Source organism: Camelina sativa, chromosome 15 (assembly GCF_000633955.1).
Source record: "Camelina sativa cultivar DH55 chromosome 15, Cs, whole genome shotgun sequence".
Taxonomy (NCBI): Eukaryota; Viridiplantae; Streptophyta; class Magnoliopsida; order Brassicales; family Brassicaceae; genus Camelina; species Camelina sativa.
Genome location: NC_025699.1, coordinates 29,791,079 through 29,812,999, shown reverse-complemented (window position 1 = coordinate 29,812,999; position 21,921 = coordinate 29,791,079). Strand labels below are relative to the sequence as shown.

General features: G+C 34.9%; 1 protein-coding gene and 1 pseudogene across 1 annotated transcript; both read right to left on the bottom strand.

Moving 5' to 3' along the window:
- Window positions 8,439–10,369, bottom strand: LOC109125071. Its single transcript, XM_019236849.1, has 3 exons — window positions 10,341–10,369; window positions 8,637–10,257; window positions 8,439–8,531 (listed from the first exon to the last, which is right to left on the bottom strand). Exons 1-3 carry the CDS (start codon window positions 10,367–10,369, stop codon window positions 8,439–8,441), a joined length of 1,743 nt encoding a protein of 580 aa, XP_019092394.1.
- LOC104748930 lies at window positions 20,089–21,121 on the bottom strand (annotated as a pseudogene).

Genomic DNA, 21,921 nt, shown 5'->3' with positions numbered 1-21,921 from the left:
TCTTTTTTTCGTTTGGTCAAAGTGTAATAAAGTGAAATATTGAGAATCGATTTTATTTTTTGGTAAGGGGGGAAACACCAAAATATTTTGCTTCCATAACCACTTTCCAGCTACAATAGTTATTTTTATGTTCCGGCGTAATGAAAAACATTGTCAGCGTTAATCTAAAGCTATGAAATATTTAACATCTGATTTTGATACTTTTAGTAGCAGTTCGTAAATTCGTGCTACAACAAACTGCTATCGAAGTTCGTATTTCTTTTAGTAAAACGATATTGCAATTCAAAAAAGCTAATATTCTATATGGAGATATTGATCTACCACGTAAAAGTTGGTAACTAATGAATGCTTGAAACGTCAATGTTTCTAGAAACGTATAAAGGGGGACCGCTTATGTTGTGCTTGCGTGAGACATAAACACACATATACAATAGAATGTGGAAGAAGAATAAAATCAAATCAAAAGCAAAACTATATATATAAAACTAGTGAGATGGCCATGATGTTCATAATTCGTTGCCCTTAGCATCTTTTCGCTTTACTTAGTATATTCCAAACCTTTAGTGAATAGTGATATTCGCTTTTATTTCTATTTTTATATCATTTCCTATGGCTTACGTTTCGATTTTACATTCGTTCTTACAGATATTTCTTTTTATTATTTTGTTTTCTGATTGGAGGATCAATGTGTGTTCTAGCTAGAGATCTTAATTATGGTCGGGGATCTCTCACATACATCTAAACCTATGTATAGTTTATTAATTGTTCAAGTGGTTGTTCAAATAAATAGTTTCATTTCGTTATAAGTGGGATCTCTCAATTCGAAAATCTAAATTGGATGTAGACTTTAAACAAATAAAAGTTTAGGTATCACATAAAAACATTTTATTGAGGAGTGTATGTGTCCCATACGATGGTTACGATTTAGTCACTTTGTTATTAATTAATGTAGTCACTATTTTTATGTTCTGTCTTTAACAACGAATTCATTTTTGTGACTCAATGTGTTGTATTTACATTTATGTTTTTCATATAACTTGTCTTATAGAGCCGACCAGAGTCTCATTTTAGATCAATGAAGGATATTTTATTCATGTCAATAATCATGTGTTACGCATCCCCATGATATAATATTTAATGAAATGAGGGAATATNTAACTAATGAATGCTTGAAACGTCAATGTTTCTAGAAACGTATAAAGGGGGACCGCTTATGTTGTGCTTGCGTGAGACATAAACACACATATACAATAGAATGTGGAAGAAGAATAAAATCAAATCAAAAGCAAAACTATATATATAAAACTAGTGAGATGGCCATGATGTTCATAATTCGTTGCCCTTAGCATCTTTTCGCTTTACTTAGTATATTCCAAACCTTTAGTGAATAGTGATATTCGCTTTTATTTCTATTTTTATATCATTTCCTATGGCTTACGTTTCGATTTTACATTCGTTCTTACAGATATTTCTTTTTATTATTTTGTTTTCTGATTGGAGGATCAATGTGTGTTCTAGCTAGAGATCTTAATTATGGTCGGGGATCTCTCACATACATCTAAACCTATGTATAGTTTATTAATTGTTCAAGTGGTTGTTCAAATAAATAGTTTCATTTCGTTATAAGTGGGATCTCTCAATTCGAAAATCTAAATTGGATGTAGACTTTAAACAAATAAAAGTTTAGGTATCACATAAAAACATTTTATTGAGGAGTGTATGTGTCCCATACGATGGTTACGATTTAGTCACTTTGTTATTAATTAATGTAGTCACTATTTTTATGTTCTGTCTTTAACAACGAATTCATTTTTGTGACTCAATGTGTTGTATTTACATTTATGTTTTTCATATAACTTGTCTTATAGAGCCGACCAGAGTCTCATTTTAGATCAATGAAGGATATTTTATTCATGTCAATAATCATGTGTTACGCATCCCCATGATATAATATTTAATGAAATGAGGGAATATAGACGCTCAAATTGACAATAAATAAACTACGAAGGGTATAATCCGGCGGAATATTTTTAGAAATTAAACGAAACGAGTGGATAACGATGATATTTATGCATGCATCATCATATATGCCCCTAGCATTCCTTATATATTAACCCTAAAACCAGACAAACTTGTTTCATATCATTAAAATTTAGGGACCAAAGCTACTATATAGATCATATGCATGCACGAAGATGAAAAGGTTCAACTAAAGGAGGTCATTGAATAGATATAAGGAAGGCGACAGAAGAGAGTGAGCACACATGGTTCCTTTTTCTAGCATGCTCATGCTCGAAAGCTCTGCGTGCTTACTCTCTTCTTGTCTCCTGCTCTCTCTCTCTCTCTCTCTCTCTCTCTCTCTCTCTCTCTCTCTCTCTCTCTCTCTCTCTCTCTCTCTCTCTCTCTCTCTCTCTCTCTCTCTCTCTCTCTCTCTCTCTCTCTCTCTCTCTCTCTCTCTCTCTCTCTCTCTCTCTCTCTCTCTCTCTCTCTCTCTCTCTCTCTCTCTCTCTCTCTCTCTCTCTCTCTCTCTCTCTCTCTCTCTCTCTCTCTCTCTCTCTCTCTCTCTCTCTCTCTCTCTCTCTCTCTCTCTCTCTCTCTCTCTCTCTCTCTCTCTCTCTCTCTCTCTCTCTCTCTCTCTATGTATGTACATTTACATGTATACATTATACGTGCATCATGCATGGTAGAAAAGGTCTGAATATGGACTAAATATATAAGATCATGTGCATTGATGGATTAACTTGATTTTCACCACTTAAAAAATAAAAAAATAACAAAAGGTAAGAGAGAAGTTGAAAAATATTGAGAAACTTGTTCTGAGCACATAGCACATTCTAACATGTTAAATTTGTTTTTCCTGATTTATTCTTTAAATAAATAATAATTTTATATAAAAAGAAAAAGATTAAAATAAAATATTTTGAAATACCCACTGAGTATGGGTTCTTTATTTATCTTTTGTTTTCGCTAAATGTTTTACTTACGATTCATACACAACATTCTTCACTATATCCGTTGAATACTGCAAATAGCCATCACAAAGCTTGGAGTCGGAGTATAATAACTTGGTGTAGATGATTGTTTATAAAACATACTTTTTTTGGTAAAAGTTATAAATATTAATTATATGGAGATAAATTAAAATCAGGCTACACAAAGATGATCTAATGTTTTTATATAGAAAAGCATATATTAGATCTGAATCATCCATCAACCATCATCATACGAGGATTTGTTGTTTTAGTTGCTTTCTTGTATTTAAAATTTAGTGACTTTATAAATAAGATGATATGAAAAATTTGAGGACACTTTTCAGAAATTATATATATATATATAAAGTTATATTTTCTCACTCTTGGTGCTGTCACGTCAGCTAATCCTTCTATTTAATGAGGCCAAATTTTCTAAACTTATCCACTAACCACATTTTCTAAATTTTCTAAATTTATTTTTTTGGGCCAAATTTCTTTAAAGCCACTACAAAAAAATCGTGTATTCTTAGCATCGGAAAAATGCTATCGAACGGTATGATAGCGTTTTAGTAAACGCTCTATCATCGACTGCGATAATAGGTCCGGCACATTAGATAGCACTTTCTAGCATGCTATTTATTGGTAATATAAAATAGCGTTTGTACATGTGCTATATTCCTTTTTATAATAGCAATATTGTTTTATTATTTTAATTTTTTTAATAGCGTTACTTAATGTTATAATTATTTTTTCAAATAGCATTCGCATTATGTTATTTTTATATCGTCAATTTAATTGATTTTTGATTAATTTATTATTTTATGTATTTAAATATAAAAGGTTAAACCATTAAAATCCTAAACACATTAATTGAAATCAAAGTTTACAATGTTCTAAAGGCATAAACTAATAAATCAAAATCCAACCACACAGGCTCAAAGTACACCACAATTTCACACAAACACATGTTTATCATTAGGCCACGCAACTGTTGTACCTAAAGCATCAGAAACTAACTCCACTTCTGAATTTGGTCTCCACACTTTTGCATCTCCAATCTTTGATACTTCTATCCATACCTTGCTAGCATTTGGACCTAAGGGGATAAAGTGGATCTTGTCGTCTGGATTGGTTGAACAAACCCTGCCTTCTGCAACTACTTGTCCTTAATTATTACAATCCAACAGCATGCACTTTTTCTTTCCATCTGATTTGGTGGTGTTGATGCTGCAACTTACAATCTATAATCCAAACAATTCAGACACTTATATCAGAAGTGACCACCAATAACAATAAATATAAACTTAAGCATTAGATAGAATTGTTACCCCAGGTGATGTTGCTATTGGTGATGATGATCTTGTTGGATGTATAATATTAGTCAGCAATATCTTCTTTATTGGCCATGCGATGAAGGCATCAAGTGCATCACCCATCAAGACCATATCATCAGTAGGTCTCCACAAATAAGCGTCATGTTTAACGACCTTCTCAACCTTTACGATTGCAGCATTAGGTCCGAGACAGATATTGTTGGCCTTTTCTTGTGGATCCATTGACCACAAACGACCCTCAGCAACTACTACATCCTCCGCATTCCAATCAAAGATGATGATTTTATCATGTGATGCCTAAGTCAATAAAAAAATGAAATTTTTAAAATCTATCTACAATCTCATAATAATGTAAGAGTCAAAGTAAAACATTACCGATGAACCAGCTGATTGATTTTCAATTGGGGATGTTGCATCATTGTCCAATATCATTTTATCAGTTGGCCATGCAATTTTCGTTCCCACAGCATCCCCAAGAGAGACAACCATGGTGGTTGGCCTCCATACAAACGCATCTTTGTTTGTTACAGATTTGACAACGACAGCTGATGCATTAGGACCAATTGCAATACGACCAATCTTGTAATTTGGTTCAGCTGAGCAGAACTCTCCTTCCCCGACAACAACCTCATCATCTAAACACCAATCCAGAAGTTGACACCTAGGGCCAGTGTGGCTACCATTACTAGTCTTCGATGCCGGAAAATCATCAGACTGTGGAAAGAATAATAAAGTTAATACTAAAACAAACATACAAACAAATTGGCCTTATCATCAAGGACACGATTTAAAATTAACTATACTGACCTTTTTCCCTTTAGCCAAGTCACGAACTACATTTTGGAGATCTTCAATTTTGGTGATCAATTCCGCTTGTGTTGCTTCAAGCTTCTGGACATGGGCGTCTCTAGCCTGAATGAATGATAGCTTTGTAGCGGTAACCCCTCTGCCCATACCTCTAACCCTTCCAGACTTGTCTTTCCCTAAGACTTGACAGACATCATCCTCTTTAATACTAGTGGTAGATGTGGAACCCATTTCACTATCAATGGATTTGATTTGTTCATGACACAAAGAGTTAAAGAGGATTATTGTATGCTATACGAAGAAGCATTATTAATTGAGTGAATTGATTTATGATCTCATTTCACTTACAATTGTTCCAGCAAATTCTTGTCTCACTGGTTTTCCGTCAGAATGAGTGTGTCCTGCTATCCAAACTTTGCTCCTACTCACCATGGACGGGTCATAACTCTTCTTCTTCTACATATAACAAAGGTAATTTGACCATACCATCTCATGATCCATACCATATCAGAAATAACTCAGTAAGATAATTTGACCATACCATCTCATGAGCCAGTCGAGTCATTCCTTTGCGGCTGGTCGTGTGTGGAATCTGCGCCTTCTTGAGTTGCCTAAATCTTTCACTCCGAACCTACCAAAAATCAATCCGACTATCACCAGAGGTTTTCAAAAATTAAAAAAAATAACAACATTGGTCCACAAATGAATATATAGGCGTACACAAACCTTAAATTCTTCACTAGTCTTATTCTTTACCCTATTTTTCCATGCTGACGCAGATTGTATGTTACTTGGTTTTAAATCAAGTAACTCTTTCTTACTTGACTGTCGAACTTTGGAGAGATGTTTAGATTTAGAAGCTCGCCAAATACTACTCATCTGCTTAAAAGCACAATCTTTTTGCCACTCTTCACTTAAATTGAATCTTCCCTATCAAATATTCAAATGTAAACATTAATAAGTTTGAGTTCCAGAGAATAAGTTTAATATTCAAATGAAGACTTGTGTAAGATTACAGAGAATACCTGAATTTCTTCCCACAGAATATCTTTGATTGTATCGTCCAGATGCCTTTAATCGTCCAGTACAACTGGAACATGCTCCCTCACCAGAGGACCAAGAAATGAGGAGAGTGTAACTGATCCTTTACCAACATGTTGACCAAGAGTTGTGAAATCAACGTCAACATTGTCCTCATGGTGTTTTGCAACTCCACGCATCTTAGTTGGCCCTCTTGTTTTCCTTTTTTTAGTATTTACCTCACTGTTTTGAGGTTCTCCACTTAATGGTTGCACTTCCGGCTGGGATATGTCTTCATGATGAATTTCGTCCTCAATCTGGTGCGACATTGCTTCCTGATTGTGCTGGCAAGTGTTAGTGTCAGTAGTTGGGGCAAGGCCTACATTACGATTACTCCTTCTCGTCATTACAATACACCTGAAACACAACTGACTTTCAAATGGTGAGAAAAGGATGAAAACATACGACTAACTGCAATTTTGTAATTCTATCCTTATGATTCCATTACTAAGACTCCTTCACAATCTTCTCTAACATAGAAACTTTCATCATCAGAAGACATGTCCCCCAAATCTTCAGTTTGAGGAATGGATAAGGGTGCAACAAGAAACTCCTCCTCTGTCTCTAACTCATGATACCCTCTTGGTGGCGCCCTCATAACTACAGACCAAGGTGATGAATCATTTTCTCTAGAATAAAAAACTTGCTTGGCTAGCGATGCCAGGATGTAAGGATCTTGAAGATACGTTGATTGGTTGACATTGAAGTTCACAAGTATAAATCCTTCTTCTTCTTTGACACCGTTTCCTTTGTTGGCCCACTTACACCTAAACAGAGGAACTTGAAACTTGTGGTAGTCCAGTATTATGATCTCTTGTATAACTCCATAGAATGCAACTATGTCCGCCATATGTTTAGTGTCTCTGGCACTAAATCTACACATGCTAAAGGCTTCATACGTTACTCCACTGTTCTGAGTCTTACGCATTACATCCTCAGTGTGAAATCAATGCCCATTGATGGTAAACCCTTTATATGTTTCAGCTGTATGTCTTGGTCCATAGGCTAACCATCTTAGTTTGTCTGAATGATCTACTGAGTTAGCAGGGATCTAATGACAAAGATAAAGGATACGTAATTAGTAGTATATATGCTCATGGTGTTCGACGGATTTAAAGGAAAAATACTGATATATAATTAGTAGTATATAATTAGTACCTTCTTTTTTACCCATTGTGCGAACCTCTCTGCATGAAACTTCCATAACAGAGTTTCACTCCTGGCACATCTACGATCAGTAGCTTGTAATTCTTCCAAATGCATACATAAAGAAAAACACAATAAGTTAGTTTACAATCCAACAGTAATGATGGTGTAATGAAAATGGGATAAGTCACTTTAGTGATGAACTTACTCAACATATGGATTCATCATTTCCATGTTCATTCATATCGATGGGCTATGTCTCGCTCTTTATCAGTAAGAACAATTTGGGCAGCCTTATTTAATGGACAACCTTCAGAGGACTCGACATCCTCATTACGGTTTGTTGTTTCTTGAAATATTACTGAATTCTGAAGGAACTCCATGCAGAATGCAATACATTCTCCGGCCAAATATTCTTCAGCCATACACGCTTCTGGCCTTGCATAGTTCTTTACAGACGATTTTAATATTTTCATGTACCTACATGTTAAGCATAAACATGTTAGTTACTAATTGTATACAACACACCAAATACACACAAAGGCAAATGAAAATTTTTGAGTACCTTTCAAATGGATACATCCAACGAAAGTGGACAGGTCCACCCAAACGTGCTTCTCTTGCTAGATGTATGGGAAGGTGGAACATAATATCGAATAGAGAGGGAGGAAAATATCTCTCTAGTTGGCATAATGTCTCCACACACTCAGCCTCCAATGTTATAAGCTTCTCAGGATCAATAACTCGTTGACATAGTCTGTTAAAGAAGCTGCACAGTCTAGTAACTGTAATCCTTGGTCCATCTGGTAACAAGCCTCGCAAAGCAACTGGTAGCAGGTTTTGCAGAAGCACGTGATGATCGTGAGACTTCAATCCACTAATTAGTGGAGGATCCACATAAACACAATTGGCGATATTCGCACAATATCCATCAGGTCCTCTGAATGAACTTAACCTCTTACAAAATATCTTTTTTTTCTTCTTTGGACAGCCAAAACGAAGCTGGAGGTAAATACTTTCTCTTCCCTTTGTTCTGAATGTGTAAGTTTCCACGGATCCCCATATCTTCCAAATCTTTCCTTGCTTTCAAACCATCTTTTTACTTAGCAGATTGCATAAGAATAGACAATATAGCATCTGACACATTCTTCTCAACATGCATCACATCAATATTGTGACGAACCGGCATATCCTAACATGTAAGATAAAGACCAATTGAAAAAGTCAATTTCAAAAAGAATATGCAAGTAGAAAATAATTGAAATCTACTAGATTAATAGACTTAGTAAATATTGACCTTCCAATAAGGTAACTCAAATAGGATGGACAGTTTCTTCCACCTCCAATTATCATTGTCTTCATCGTCTTCTTCGTCCAAAGGTACCTCATCAACAGATACTCCTTTTCGTTTCCTTTTACTTTTTTCCCCAAACGGTTTGCCAAACTCAACTTTCAAATCCTTGAGTATGTTAAAAATTTCTGCTCCACTTTCAATTCTACTCGCACTCCCTTCCTCCACAGTGTTGTCAAACCATTTTTTTCTTCTTCTATAAGGATGTCCAGGTCTAAGTCTTTTTTTGTTTCCCAAATAAACATGATTCCGAATGAATTTCAACCACCTAAAAGGTGTATCCTTTCCACACACAACACACGCCTGTTTGCCTTTCACCTTACACCCAGCTAATGTTCCTAAAGCAGGATAATCAGTGATACTCCACAACAACATTGCTTTAATTGTAAAATTCTCCTTCATAAATGAATCGTAAACCACAAGTCCCTCATTCCACAATTCCTTAAGGTCATCTATCAATGGAGCTAGATAGACGTCAATGTTGTTGCCTGGTGATGTAGGTCCTGGGATCAACAGACTCAGCATTATATTCTCTGCTTTCATACACAATGTTGGATGCATGTTATAGTTAACTAAGAACACTGGCCATGTGCTGTATGTGCTGGACTGAAGGCAGAAAGGATTCATCCCATCTGTAGAGATACCAAGGTGGAGGTTTCTTGGTTCAGCTGAAAACTCTGGCCATTTATCAGTCACATTGGCCCACGTTAAAGAGTCCATTGGATGCCTCATGGTACCATCTAAACTCTTATTGTTGAAATGCCAACGAACCTCTTCAGCCGTCCTTCTGGATCTAAAGAGCCGTCTCAATCTGTCTTTGATTGGAAAATATCTTAATACCTTGGCTGGTATCCCCTTTTTCTCCTCACCAGTTTGCTTATCTCTCTCCCATCTTGATACACTACACCTTGGACAGCTTTCCATAGCCTCGTATTCCTTCCGGTATAGAACACAATCGTTCTTACATGCATGAATCATATCATATCCGAAGCCAAACATCTTTAGGAACTTCTTTATCCCATATGTTGATTGCGGGAGAACATTATCCGTGGGAAGCATATCATGAATCATCGTCAGCAGCTGATCAAAATAGTTCTCTGACATTCCACTCTTGACTTTGAGGCAGTAAAGCCCCATAATTGCAGACACCTTCGTGTAGTTGGGACAGTTGGAGTATAGTGGAGTTTCAGCATCATCGAGCTTCTTCCTAAACTCAGACTCTTCACTACCACCATCAACAACATCTGCCTGATCTCCAAAGTAGCTCGTAGGTTGAGAATCACCATCAATGAAAGCTGTCCTAATCAAGTCATAAACATCTAACTCAACTTTCGGATCTTCCGCTGACTTATCAGTCTTAATATCCCCATGCTTACTCCAACATGAATTTCTCTTGTATTTCTGATCCATGCGCCTAATCACTAAATGTTCCAACACTGTAGCTATCGGCTGATGGCACATATTGCGGCAATCTATACAGGGACAAAACATGTCACTAGGATTACCCAATCTCAGTGCAGATGCATGCACAAAATTAGTTGCCCCTGTCTGAAACTCAAGGCTGGCCCTTCAAGTGAAAAAAATTTCAAAGGTTAATTCTCATAAAAGGAAAAATATGTAACAAAAAGGAAAAAAAAGACAAGTTCATACCTTGGAAGCCAGACCCAAGACTTGTCCATCTTACAAAACCACCAAAACTCGACCACGAACACAGTGTTGAATCGACCACGAACACAGGGTTGTCAATCAAAAACACAGATCGAAGAGAATAAGAACTAAATAAAAAAACTTAAACTCCTAAATAATAACTCACCAGATGAAAAGATCTTAAGTCTTCGCGAACTTACAAAAATCTCTGTAAAATTGAAAAAAAAACTGTGTTAGAACGAAAACGCAAATTTAATTAGATCTATATTCCCACACAAAACAAAAATTTAGAACAATATTAAGAAAGAAAAAATAAATTTTCAGTACCTTAAACTCAGATCGAATCAGATCGAATCCTGAAATCTGCATGCAAAAGAACAAAAGAAACAAATCGATTACCAAACAGTGATAAACGATTCGATTAAACAAAAGAAACGAAGGAAGAAAAAAGAAACAGTCATCGATTCGATTAAAGAAACAGTCGTCGATTCGATTTGATTAATCACCTTTGGTTTTCAGAAATCGACGACTGGGGCTTCGAGTGAGGCTTGACAGATTAGAGATCCGAGTGAGGCTCCGAGTGAAACCAAACCAATGAGAAATTAAACGAGTGAGATTAGAAATTGAAAACTGAGAAATTAGAGACTGAAAAAATTTGAGAAGGTGAGACGAGTGAGTAGGTGAGGAGTCGAGAGAACCCAAAATTTTGAGAAAGGTGAGACGAGTGAGTAGGTGAGGAGTGAGTATTCTTTTTTTTTTCCAAATGGTGAGGCGGGCAATAAAAAATATATTCCCGCTTTTCATTTCAATAGCGTTTTTATGAGATATGCTATTAATTGAGACCCGCGAAACCCAAAAACTTTCCGCATCAAAATTTTGAAGTTTGACCGATACATTTATAGCGTCTACTTATAAATAAACGCTATCTATAATTTCACGTTTATTTAACATAGCATAAAGCGTTAAAACGCTATTTTCTTATGCTATAAATACACGATTTTCTTGTAGTGAGCCCCTAATTATTTGATTCCTAAAACTGCTCTATGTCAGTTTGATTTTAGCTTGCTTTCTATGACTATATATATGTAGGATTTCGAGAGAGGTTCGACCTCACCTCCTTCTTCACATTTTAAAACGAAATGTCCCTTTCTTCTACTTCCAATCGCTTCACATCCTATCTGAGGGTTTCACCCTTTCATTGTTTTCTCGGGTATGTGCAAGCTTCAAGAGATGAAACTGGTCTCATGGACGTTAATTAGGATTAGGGCTTAAACGTTTCAAATCCTGGTGATAATGACATATTGTTCGGGGAAGTTCAACTCATTCCGGAATGTAAGTGTCTAACCAAAACAAAACATCCACTCCGTATTTCTTTTGCTTCCTCCGATTGGTGATTCATTTTCTTTATATTTTCTATCCTTTATAGTAGATTAAGTTCTCACAATAAATTTATATATCTATTTTATGATGATTAGGTTTCTGATCTTTTTTTCACAGATTTAAAAACCTCGACTGATGGTTTCAGTTTGGTTTATCAATCACTTACGTAGCCAAAAACGCCAGGTAGCTGCTCTTTCTTAAGAACTTATACTAAAGTTTTGTATTTGGAGAACTTATATTTAAGTTTAGTATTATCTTCGTTTTATATGGATATAGTCTGACGCATGTGGAATATGTCCAATCTATAAAAACTTATGTTGCTTATCTAAACCTTTTTATATGTAGTAATTTTGTTGATTTCTTGCAGGTGAAAAGCTTTGGATGAGGAGAAAAATCCAGAGATCTACATACGGAGACTCCTCCAATTGCTAAATCATAGGTACGACTTACATTAGGAAGAGTGATTTTGTTGGACTTTTCCTATGCCGATCAAACACTTTTTCCTTCGTTGGTAAAACCATTTTGTGTTTATTCAACTGTTCGTAGGTACTCTTACTAATGTGCTTCATTTATATATGGGGTTAAAATAATTGAACCACATATTATGATTTGTTTATTTTCTGTACTTTTGTTTGCGTTTTTCATTTAGGAAGTTAAGAAAAAGAAACGTCACTGCAAAAGAGTTTGAAAGTTATAAATGCTAAGCTTCCACAACAACATCAACAACGTAACTGCCTCAAATTAAGGTTAGGCTAATAGACATTCTCTTATTCAGTACTCTGATATAATTTGTAAGACTGTCATGGACTCATGGCAATTAAATTCAAAGCTGATCAGTTTTAAATTTTTATTTTTGTCAAAGGCATAGAACTTACACTTTTGTATATTAGATACTTTATAAACTTCCTGCTATTACATGATTAGAACATATATACGTACTACATTGAACATAGTATATCCTCACTATACATATTTCTCAAGAATCCCAAAGTATCATCCATTGAAGATGCATTGACAGGAGGAAATTCAACACCATGAAGTCTAAGCTGATGATGTTCAGTTCGTTTGTCACATAAAGAGATGAAGAATGTGAGGGAGGTGGTGCATTAGTGAAAGGGTGGAGAGAATGAAAGTGTTGTTAGCAGAAATTGGTCAGATATTTTTTGTATGAACATCGTTTATGTAAAGAACATTATTTTGATAAGTTCTGTTTGTAGTTTGGTCGGAAAAACCAGTTAAAGTAGATGCCAAAGTTATGTTTTCTCCTTGATTGTTGCACCTCCAATGCAAATAATGTAAATGGGTATGTATATGGGTGTGTATGTGTCTATAATCCATTGCATATAGTAAGTGGAAAAGCTTAAGTGACTGGCATGAATTCTGCCGCGTAATCTTTTGTGTAATCTTTTGTGTGCTCTACCTTTTACTTTGATGGAAAATGATTGACAAGTAACAAACACGCTTAGCTATAAATTATCGCGTAAAAACATGTATTACTGACTAATTGTTGTCATGAAGGATAGATAATAGCATTTCAGGCCGACAAATTATAGTTTTATTGTACAAAGTTAAGATTTCATACTTTAAAATTTCATCATAATGATGCATGTTACTTATACTTTTAATTCATTCAAAGTACTATCCAAAGAAAATAAAACATGAATTTGCTGCCATTTCTTATCATGAAAAAAAATATCTTCACTCTGTATATAAGCTTATAAAGAATTTTTTCTTACTAACATCTAGAATTAATATAGACATCAAGATTAACAATTCAGAAACTCAGCTAACTAATATCATTAACAAAAGTAAAAGAAAATATTCAAGCTACATTTGATATTGTTTTTAAAAAAAAATCTATAAAATAAAATAGCTACAGAAATATTATTAACACTTTATCATTGTCTTATAAGTTTTAAAAATTAATCCGCGCGTAGCGCAGTATATCCCCTAGATCGAAAGAATGATTATCTGCTATCTGTTCGGCAAGAGATTTACGGCAAAGAAGAAAACACCCAGTAACAAGACAATTGCCATTTTCAAACAAGAGTAATCCATTTCCAACTCAATTTAATTCCACTTATGACCCAATAGACCCCAAGAAGTTTAAGGCCTAAAGAGATATTTAGGCCCAATCCTTTAGGCCCAATGGATGTCACACAAAATTAACCGATTTTTTTTGTTTTTGGTCAAAACACAAAATTAACGGAATAAACACTCAAATATTTGGAAAAAAAAACACTCAAATATTAGTAACTTTAATACTTTTAAAAAAATTACTGACTCACTAACTATGTAACTCAAAAGCATTCACAGACAATCCTCCCACAGTTGATTAATACCTACCCAAAATAATCAAACAAGGAACTACAACCACGTACAGGAAACAATCTAACCAACGCATAACGACAAAATTTAAATATACACAAAAAATAACTACAGCCACAAATCAACTTATAGTCTTATACAATACAATCTAAGGAGGGTGTATTGAAACCATGATTTTGGAAGATTTGATGGGATTTAAAAAATTTAGAATTTTGATAGATTTTAGGGAAGTTGATATGATTTATTGTAAAATTCTTTCAAATCCCGACTAAAACCATGAGATTTGGATTTCTCTATTTTTAACTAAACAAATCCCACCTAAATCTTCCAGAATCTCTACAATCATTAAAATCCAAATCCACAAACTGTTTTGAATAACAGTGAATTTTAAAGTAAATTTTTAAATCATCAGTTCAATAACAATGGATTTAATAGACTTTTTAAAATACATGATTGAATAACATAGGATTTGTAAGTCTTACACAAATCACTTAAAATGTCAAGTTGAATACACCCCCCTAAACTTCTGAAATAAAAATAAAGTTAAAACAAAACAAATTTTGTAAAGAAACACAACATGATTAATTTTTTTTTTTAAAACATTTCACAAGATTATACTTAATGCAAAAACCCCCCAAAAAAAACCACAATCACATATAAAAAAAACAACAACACAAACTAATACAAAAAATAGAGACGAAGAGATATTTACATAACAAATAAATAATATACAAAACAAACTCAAAACACACTCTAATCTAACTCCTGTGCTAACTCCCGCGCGTAGCGCGGACCAAATACTAGTATCTTATATAATAAAGCAGAGTTACTTTCTAAAACTTTTTTGCTGAATTTGACACGCGGTAGATTTGGTATTATTGGCATATGTTCTAGGAAAAAACTTAATTGCCTCTTTAGCTAAATCTAATTCTCAAAGATTCAAATGGTGGTCCAGCTTATTTACTAAAGTCAGGTTTCCTCTTTAGTAAATAAGCTAGACCACCATTTGAAGGATTGGGCTTTAGCAAGCTTAGACCATCTCCAATGGTTTTCTCTATTTTTTTTTCTCTATAATAGAGGAACTCTATAATAGAAGTGAGTTTTACTCCAATGGTCCTCTATAAAATAGAGATTGCTATTTTTTCCTCTATTTATAGAGGAACCTTTGTAAAAAAAAATAAGATTCCTCTATAAATAGAGGAAAAAAATAGCAATCTCTATTTTAGAGGTGAGAATAGTGGACCATTGGAGTAAAACTCACCTCTATTATAGAGTTCCTCTATTATAGAGGCAAAAATAGAGGACCATTGGAGATGCCTTTAATGGGCCGTAATTGGTGAGGTCCACCAGTTGGAAACCTAGTTTCCTGAAGGCTGGTGGAGAATTTTTGTGCTGCGACGGCCGTCGTACGGAGATGGAGAAGAATCTATCCATGAAGCAGACATCTCCGGTGAAGGTAGAGTCGTCCCTTGGTAGTTTCTCCCGAGGAAGGAGGTAAATTAGGAGAACCAAAGGCAGAAAGAGACCTCAAATCTAGATTTTGGTGGTTCTGTTAGAATTGGTTTCTGCGAAGGTGATACATGATGAGGGTGAAGGCTGGGTATCGTCAGACTCCTTTTTCTCCCTATATTGTTCGCTGTTGAAGCTCTCACCAAAGATATTGAAATTGGTAGGGTTTTAGGGGACTTTAGAGAGGGAAACAAAAAGATTAACAAAAGAGAAAAGACAATAAATTGAAAAAGTGATTGAAACGGGATGGTGTCCCGACGCTGGAGAGCCAGAGCACCACCGGTGCTGGATCTCGTAAGCGGGATAAGGGCCTCGATATTAGTGTCTGGGAGCTTTCTCACGCAATGCATATATAATTGCTATTAACCTTTTGTAGTCATTTACACTTCACCAATGTAAGCTACTGATATTGTAACATCCACGAACCAAGATGTATGGTTCGGGAAGGGTGTCGGTCGACACCAAAGGATGTCGGTAAACACCAAAGGATGTCGGTCGACACCAACACTTTGACCGGTTTTGTTTAAAATATTGGTTTAATGTGGTTTGGGTTTGGAACCCTAGGGGTCATGTATAAAGGGTGAAACTCGACGCTCTTGAGAGTGTTTAGCCGTTTTTACCTTTGGCAAGTGAGAGAAAATCCCAGAAAGTTTCTTGAGAGGGTTCTGTAAGGTTATGCGGATTTCTAAGCCGATTTTAGTGTGTTTGGAACGTGGAGAGGAGGATCTGAGCATGGGTGTCGAGTGGAAGTCACTGGAAGGCTTGGTCTTGCTGTTCTTCGTAGTTTCAACCAAAACAAGTGGTAGTGTATGATCATGGCTGATCTAAGTTTGAGATTCTCTGTTTTGGTGTTGTTTGAGTTGTGTGATTGATTCTCTTGAATGTTTGTGTTCTCTGTGGCTTGGTTTCACTCCTTTGAATGCCTTGGTCGAGTGGGAGGTGATTGGAGGTGGAGGTCTAAGCTGGAGATCGAAGGAAAATGATGCTCGACATCGGTGTCGGTCGACACCAATGCAAGGTCGGCGCGAGAAACCTAACAAGTGTCGATCGACACCATTTGGAGGTGTCGGTCTACACTAACTTGGGTTTTCAAGGAATGTGGAGTATGTGTCGGTCAAGACCAAGAGGGTGTCGTTCGACACCATCCTTCAGCAACGGTTGAACTTTGTTTGTTACATGGTTTGATTGTGTTATTTGTTGCTTGTTGATTGGAGATCTCAATTGCTTGCATGTATAGTCCAATAGATGGGAGGATTGCCTCACTGAGTGTTTATGACAATACACGCGCATCTCAATTGTTGTTTGAGGTGCAGGTAAAGGTCAAGTGTGATCGTAGAATCAATGCGATGAAGAGGAGGATGTTTTAGTGACTCGTTGACATGTTGTCTGTCATTTATAGGTTGTTAGAGTGGGTCGTTAGAATGACGTTAGTTTGCTGATTTATTGCTTCTTGATATTATTGGATTGATATGGTTATTATTTTATTTGTTTATCGACTATTGGTTTTATGGTATTGGTTTATGTTATCCAATGTTGTTTGATTGAGGTTAGGATGTTAGTGAGTATGAGATCACTAGTTTAATTTATTGTATTAAAAACAAAAAATGGGTCGGGTCGTTTTAGTTTTGTATCAGAGCCCTTACAGTTCGTTGTGCTTTTTGCTGATGTTGATTAGGATTGCATGCTTTAATTGATTATGTGATGGTAGTCAATTATGTGTGGCATGAGGTCATAGAACATCCTCTTCGAGCCTTCAATGTGATTCCATGGTAAGTTGGGTTCTTTGTGTGACTGGTTAATTTTTTTGTTGCTTAGCCTTCTGTTCATGGTAGTGCATATGGTAAGAGGTGATGTTGTTGCTGGAAAAAATTAGAAACCTAGGGATTGTAATTGTTACAATCGTTCCTCCTTCTTCTTCAATTTTTGTTTCTCTCTGAACTTCTTCTCCTTCAGTCTCTTAATCTATGTCTCGCTATATTGTTCCTCCTTCTTCGTTTTTGTCTTTGTCTCGATCTCTTACTCTCATCAGAAGTTTCACAACCACTTTGATTTGGTTGCGACATAGTGAGTTTAATTTCTTCATCACTGTAACTCTCAATATCTATGATTTGTATCTGAGTCAATCTCTCACTCTCAGATCTGTCAGTATATGCATGTGTTGATCTCTCACTCTCAGATATGATTGTACTAGGTGCAGTCCTGTGTGTTGCATGGGTTTGTTTATATTAGTATTATTTGTTTTGATTTAAAATATGTGAGGGGAAAAACTAAGTAGAATAAAAAAATATATCTTAACATTTTTGAAGTACATTTTTGTGCCATCCTCTCTTATATTTGTATCCAAACAAGTCCCAACTAAAATTCTCTACAATCCTTACAACCAAACACAATCATTTTCTTATTTGATAATATTAATTTCCTAAAATATATCTACCTAATTTAAAGCAATATGTTATATTAAAATAGAATTCTCCTTTCACTTTTATTTAATCTTATATTTAATTATTTGAATTACTATTTAATACATAAAGTTAATTAAATTTTAGATTTCTTTCAGCATATGATGTGATTTGAATTTTTATAAACAGATATATATTTTAAAAATTGTTTTAGGATTGTTGTAACCAAACAAGTATTTCCAGATATATATTATTTTACATTTGAGTTATTTTAATATATAATGAATATTTACAATTAAAAGTTAAAATAATACGCAATGAAATTATATTGTACGAATGATTTGGATCAATATGAACATAAATTTAATTATCATTAATTTGGTGTTACACAGATAATTTATCATTTCATTATTTTGCTAACATTATCAATATTAGAATATTAGATATATTAAATTGAGTAATTTATGATAATGTAGAAAACAAATTATTTTGCTGTAAATTGTGGGTTAAATCTTATAATTAACAGTCAAATACAATTATATAATCTTACACTAAACAAAATTAACACATAAATATAACTTAAATTTTGATCTATTTGTTATAAACATTTGACTGTTAATTTCTTCATAATGCACAGAGTTATTGATTTATAATACAAACAAAAAAAAAAAGAAATGGACCCGTGGTGTACCACAGGGTAAATCCTAGTATTATATTATTATTGAAAACATCAAAAAGAACAATTATTGAGATGAGAAGATTTCGGAAACTTAAGAGGGGGTATTCAATTGATATTCTAAAAGATTCTAGAGTATTCTTAAAATCACTTGTTATTCAATTGATGATTTTCAAAAATCTTTTAAAATCCTATATTATTCAACTTGGATTTATGTAAAATCATTTAAAATAGTCTAAATTCTCTTGTTATTCAATCAGTTATTTATAAAACTTACTTGAAATATACTGTTATTCAATATATTACAACTTTTTAAAAAGTGAGATTTTGAATGATTCTACAAGACTTATTTACTGTTTTCTAGTTAAAAAATACCATCTCAAAATCATACATTTTGAGGTAGAATTTTAAAAGATTTCATTAAAAAAAAAAATCTACGACAGCTCTAAGCCAAAAATCACCAACGATCACCGGCCACCTCACCTTCTCCACATGTGAACCTGAAGCTTTGTCTCTTCATGTGAATCAGACCACCACCATCTCTGTTTGGTAAGCTCTCTCTCTCTTCTCCCTCTTAGTTGTCAATTTCTAGAATTGTTATTTTGTATCTTATAAATTTCTCAAATAAAAAATTAACTAAAAAATGAGTGAGAATGAATCTTCTGAGCAGATGAGTGAGGAAGGGATGTTTTATTGCAGTCTGTGTGAAGTTGAGGTGCAGGGAATACATCTAGACACATGCTTGTCTTATTTTATCTTCTGATTAGCTTTACATTTTCCTAGCTTCATGATTCAATATCAAGATAGCTTTACATATTTCTCTGGACTAATTATTGTATTCCTTTTGTAGGTGTTCAAATACAGCAAGCATTGCAGGATTTGAGACAATATGTTAGTAGCACCCAAAGTTTAACAATCATATATCATAGAATCCATTTCTTTTCCTTTTAAAAAAATATAAAAACTCTAAAACACAACTAAATATCCTAAAAACTCACCTAAATATTCCAAAGTCCTAAAATGTTAAAATCCTAAAATGTTAAAATCCTACAAATCCTTTAAAATCTAAGTTGAATACCCCCTCTTACTTTTCAATAAGAAACACCATATTTGTACCATTGTCCTCTCCTTCTTCTCCGTTTTCTTTTCTCCATATCTCTTGTACGCTATTAAACTGTTTCCCTTTAGAATCAATGCCACAATCTCCATGGAATCAAAGTTATGTAAATTTAAAGAAACAAATAGATAGGATAAGTAGCCAAGACATCAGCACGCTCAAAACAGAGAAGGGATAGTTTCGGCTTCTGCCAAAGACAATATATAATCTCCATAAGGAGAATAGGGCAAACATACAATCTAGCAAAGTCAACAAAATCAATGAGATTCCAAGTTCGTTGAAGATATAGAAGACAAGTTTGACTATATGTAACAACAAACAACATTGCAATTCAGTTTTCATCTAGGAATACAAACCAGCTTCTGAAACAGCATTTCCTAAGAGCTTCAACCATGGATTTGAATCATCTTTTGCCGTAACCAAGTGCTTCTCTACACTATCCTGATTGAACCGCCAAAGCTGACATATATACCAAGAGAACTCTTTAGATACACATGCTTTCTAAAATCTCTAGCTAGAGTAATAAGAACATTATGTCAAAGGACATGTTCTGGGATAGAGGTGCCCATTCCTCCACCAAAGGTTTTTTTAGTGCTTCCGAATTAGCAACAGGTGGGACTCGCTTGTCGAAATCAGCTTCCGCCTCAGATGGTTGCAGATTCCTGACGAAGCCCTATTTTCAAAATGAGGTCCAAATTGTCAGGGTATATCACATAGATCAACTTTGGACTCCAATTGTGAGAAAAAAGGAGAGAGAAGAATATGTAAGGAGAAGGAGTGCCAGCTTTGAGGAAATACATGTTGACAGAGACAACATCGCCTTTAGCTTTTAAACCAGCTTGGAGCTGATCAAACTGAGAAGCTCTGAATCTCATTACACTGTCAATGCTTTTAGTGAGTTTCTCCATGGATGAATCATTATAGAGCTTTGTGCCATGCCCAGGCTGTCCTACATCTTCTATCTGGATCCACCACGGAACCCTAAAACGCCCTGTAGCACTCAGTCAGAGATGGTAAGCCTGTTCCATTTTCATCACCATAAACAAAACTTTTTATCTCAGTCGTCAAGTACAACTTTTAGGTGTTTATTTTCTTATTTCTTGTCTATTTCAACTACGTTTCTACAACATTTTAGTTCAGTTGACTATTTTTTACCTTCGTCGAGCACGATGGCAATGTTGAAGCTCTCGATAGTGCCCAATTCCACGAACTTGCCAACCCCATCAGTGCCACCGATCTCTTCATCGGGAATGAACGTGACATAAACAGATCGAACGGGCTTAAATCCAGACGCTTTGAGCTTGTGAATGGCTACTAAGTACTGCATCCCAACACTCTTCATATCCTCTTGCGTAGTTTCTCCCTTGTACGTCATTCTCTGCTCCGAGTAGAGGATGACCCCATTTCTCAATTCTAACACTATTAATGAAGCAAAGGAGACCTCAATTCCTGGTAATTGTGTAGACTTCCAGTGAAATCAGTGAACAAACCATCAACACCGATCTTATTGAGCCAATAATCATACTCTTGATATGCGTCTTGATTAAACTCAAAATGCAAAAACTGGTTCTCATTATGGTATGTGTATGGATAGACCTAGCAAAAACATTATTCAATGCGAAGTTTAATGCTAGAGACAGAACTTTAAGTCCTACACCCATACCTGAAGATTACGCGAATGTTCTCTTGCAACCGTCTCATGACAAGCCCACTAACCAATTGTTTAGTATAAATAAAAAAGATAAAAAGGAGTACCGGTGTCGGTTCTTCAGTTTCTCAACTCTTTCTACATCTAATGAATCTACTTACCTTCAAGGATTTGCTACAATTCTTCAAGGGTTTGCTACAATTTTTCACAAACATACAAATTACAAATTGGCCATGTAGATGTTGGTTTCAGATATTTGGGAAGACTTTCATAAAATTCAAGTTCGTCTTCCTGAACATTATGAATTCCTTCCTAAACTTAGAAATTTTTAAATTCCTTCCTAATGTATCACAGAGTAGTCCATTACTAAGGGTAATGTATCAAAGATTCACCAATGTCCTAACCATCTCTTTATTTATATTTGTTATGAAAGCCATCATGAATTAAAAAAGATCCTTCCTAAACATCATTTAATCCTACCTAAATAATTATGTTTGCATCCAGCTTGGTATTTAACCTATATTAAT

Coding starts and splice junctions, on each gene's coding strand:
- LOC109125071 (XM_019236849.1), bottom strand. CDS start 10,369: ATGGACAAGTCTTGGGTCTGGCTTCCAAG. Junction 10,258..10,340: donor TCTTGGGTCTGGCTTCCAAG/GTATGAACTTGT, acceptor TTTCACTTGAAG/GGCCAGCCTTGAGTTTCAGA. Junction 8,532..8,636: donor TTGAGTTACCTTATTGGAAG/GTCAATATTTAC, acceptor CTTACATGTTAG/GATATGCCGGTTCGTCACAA.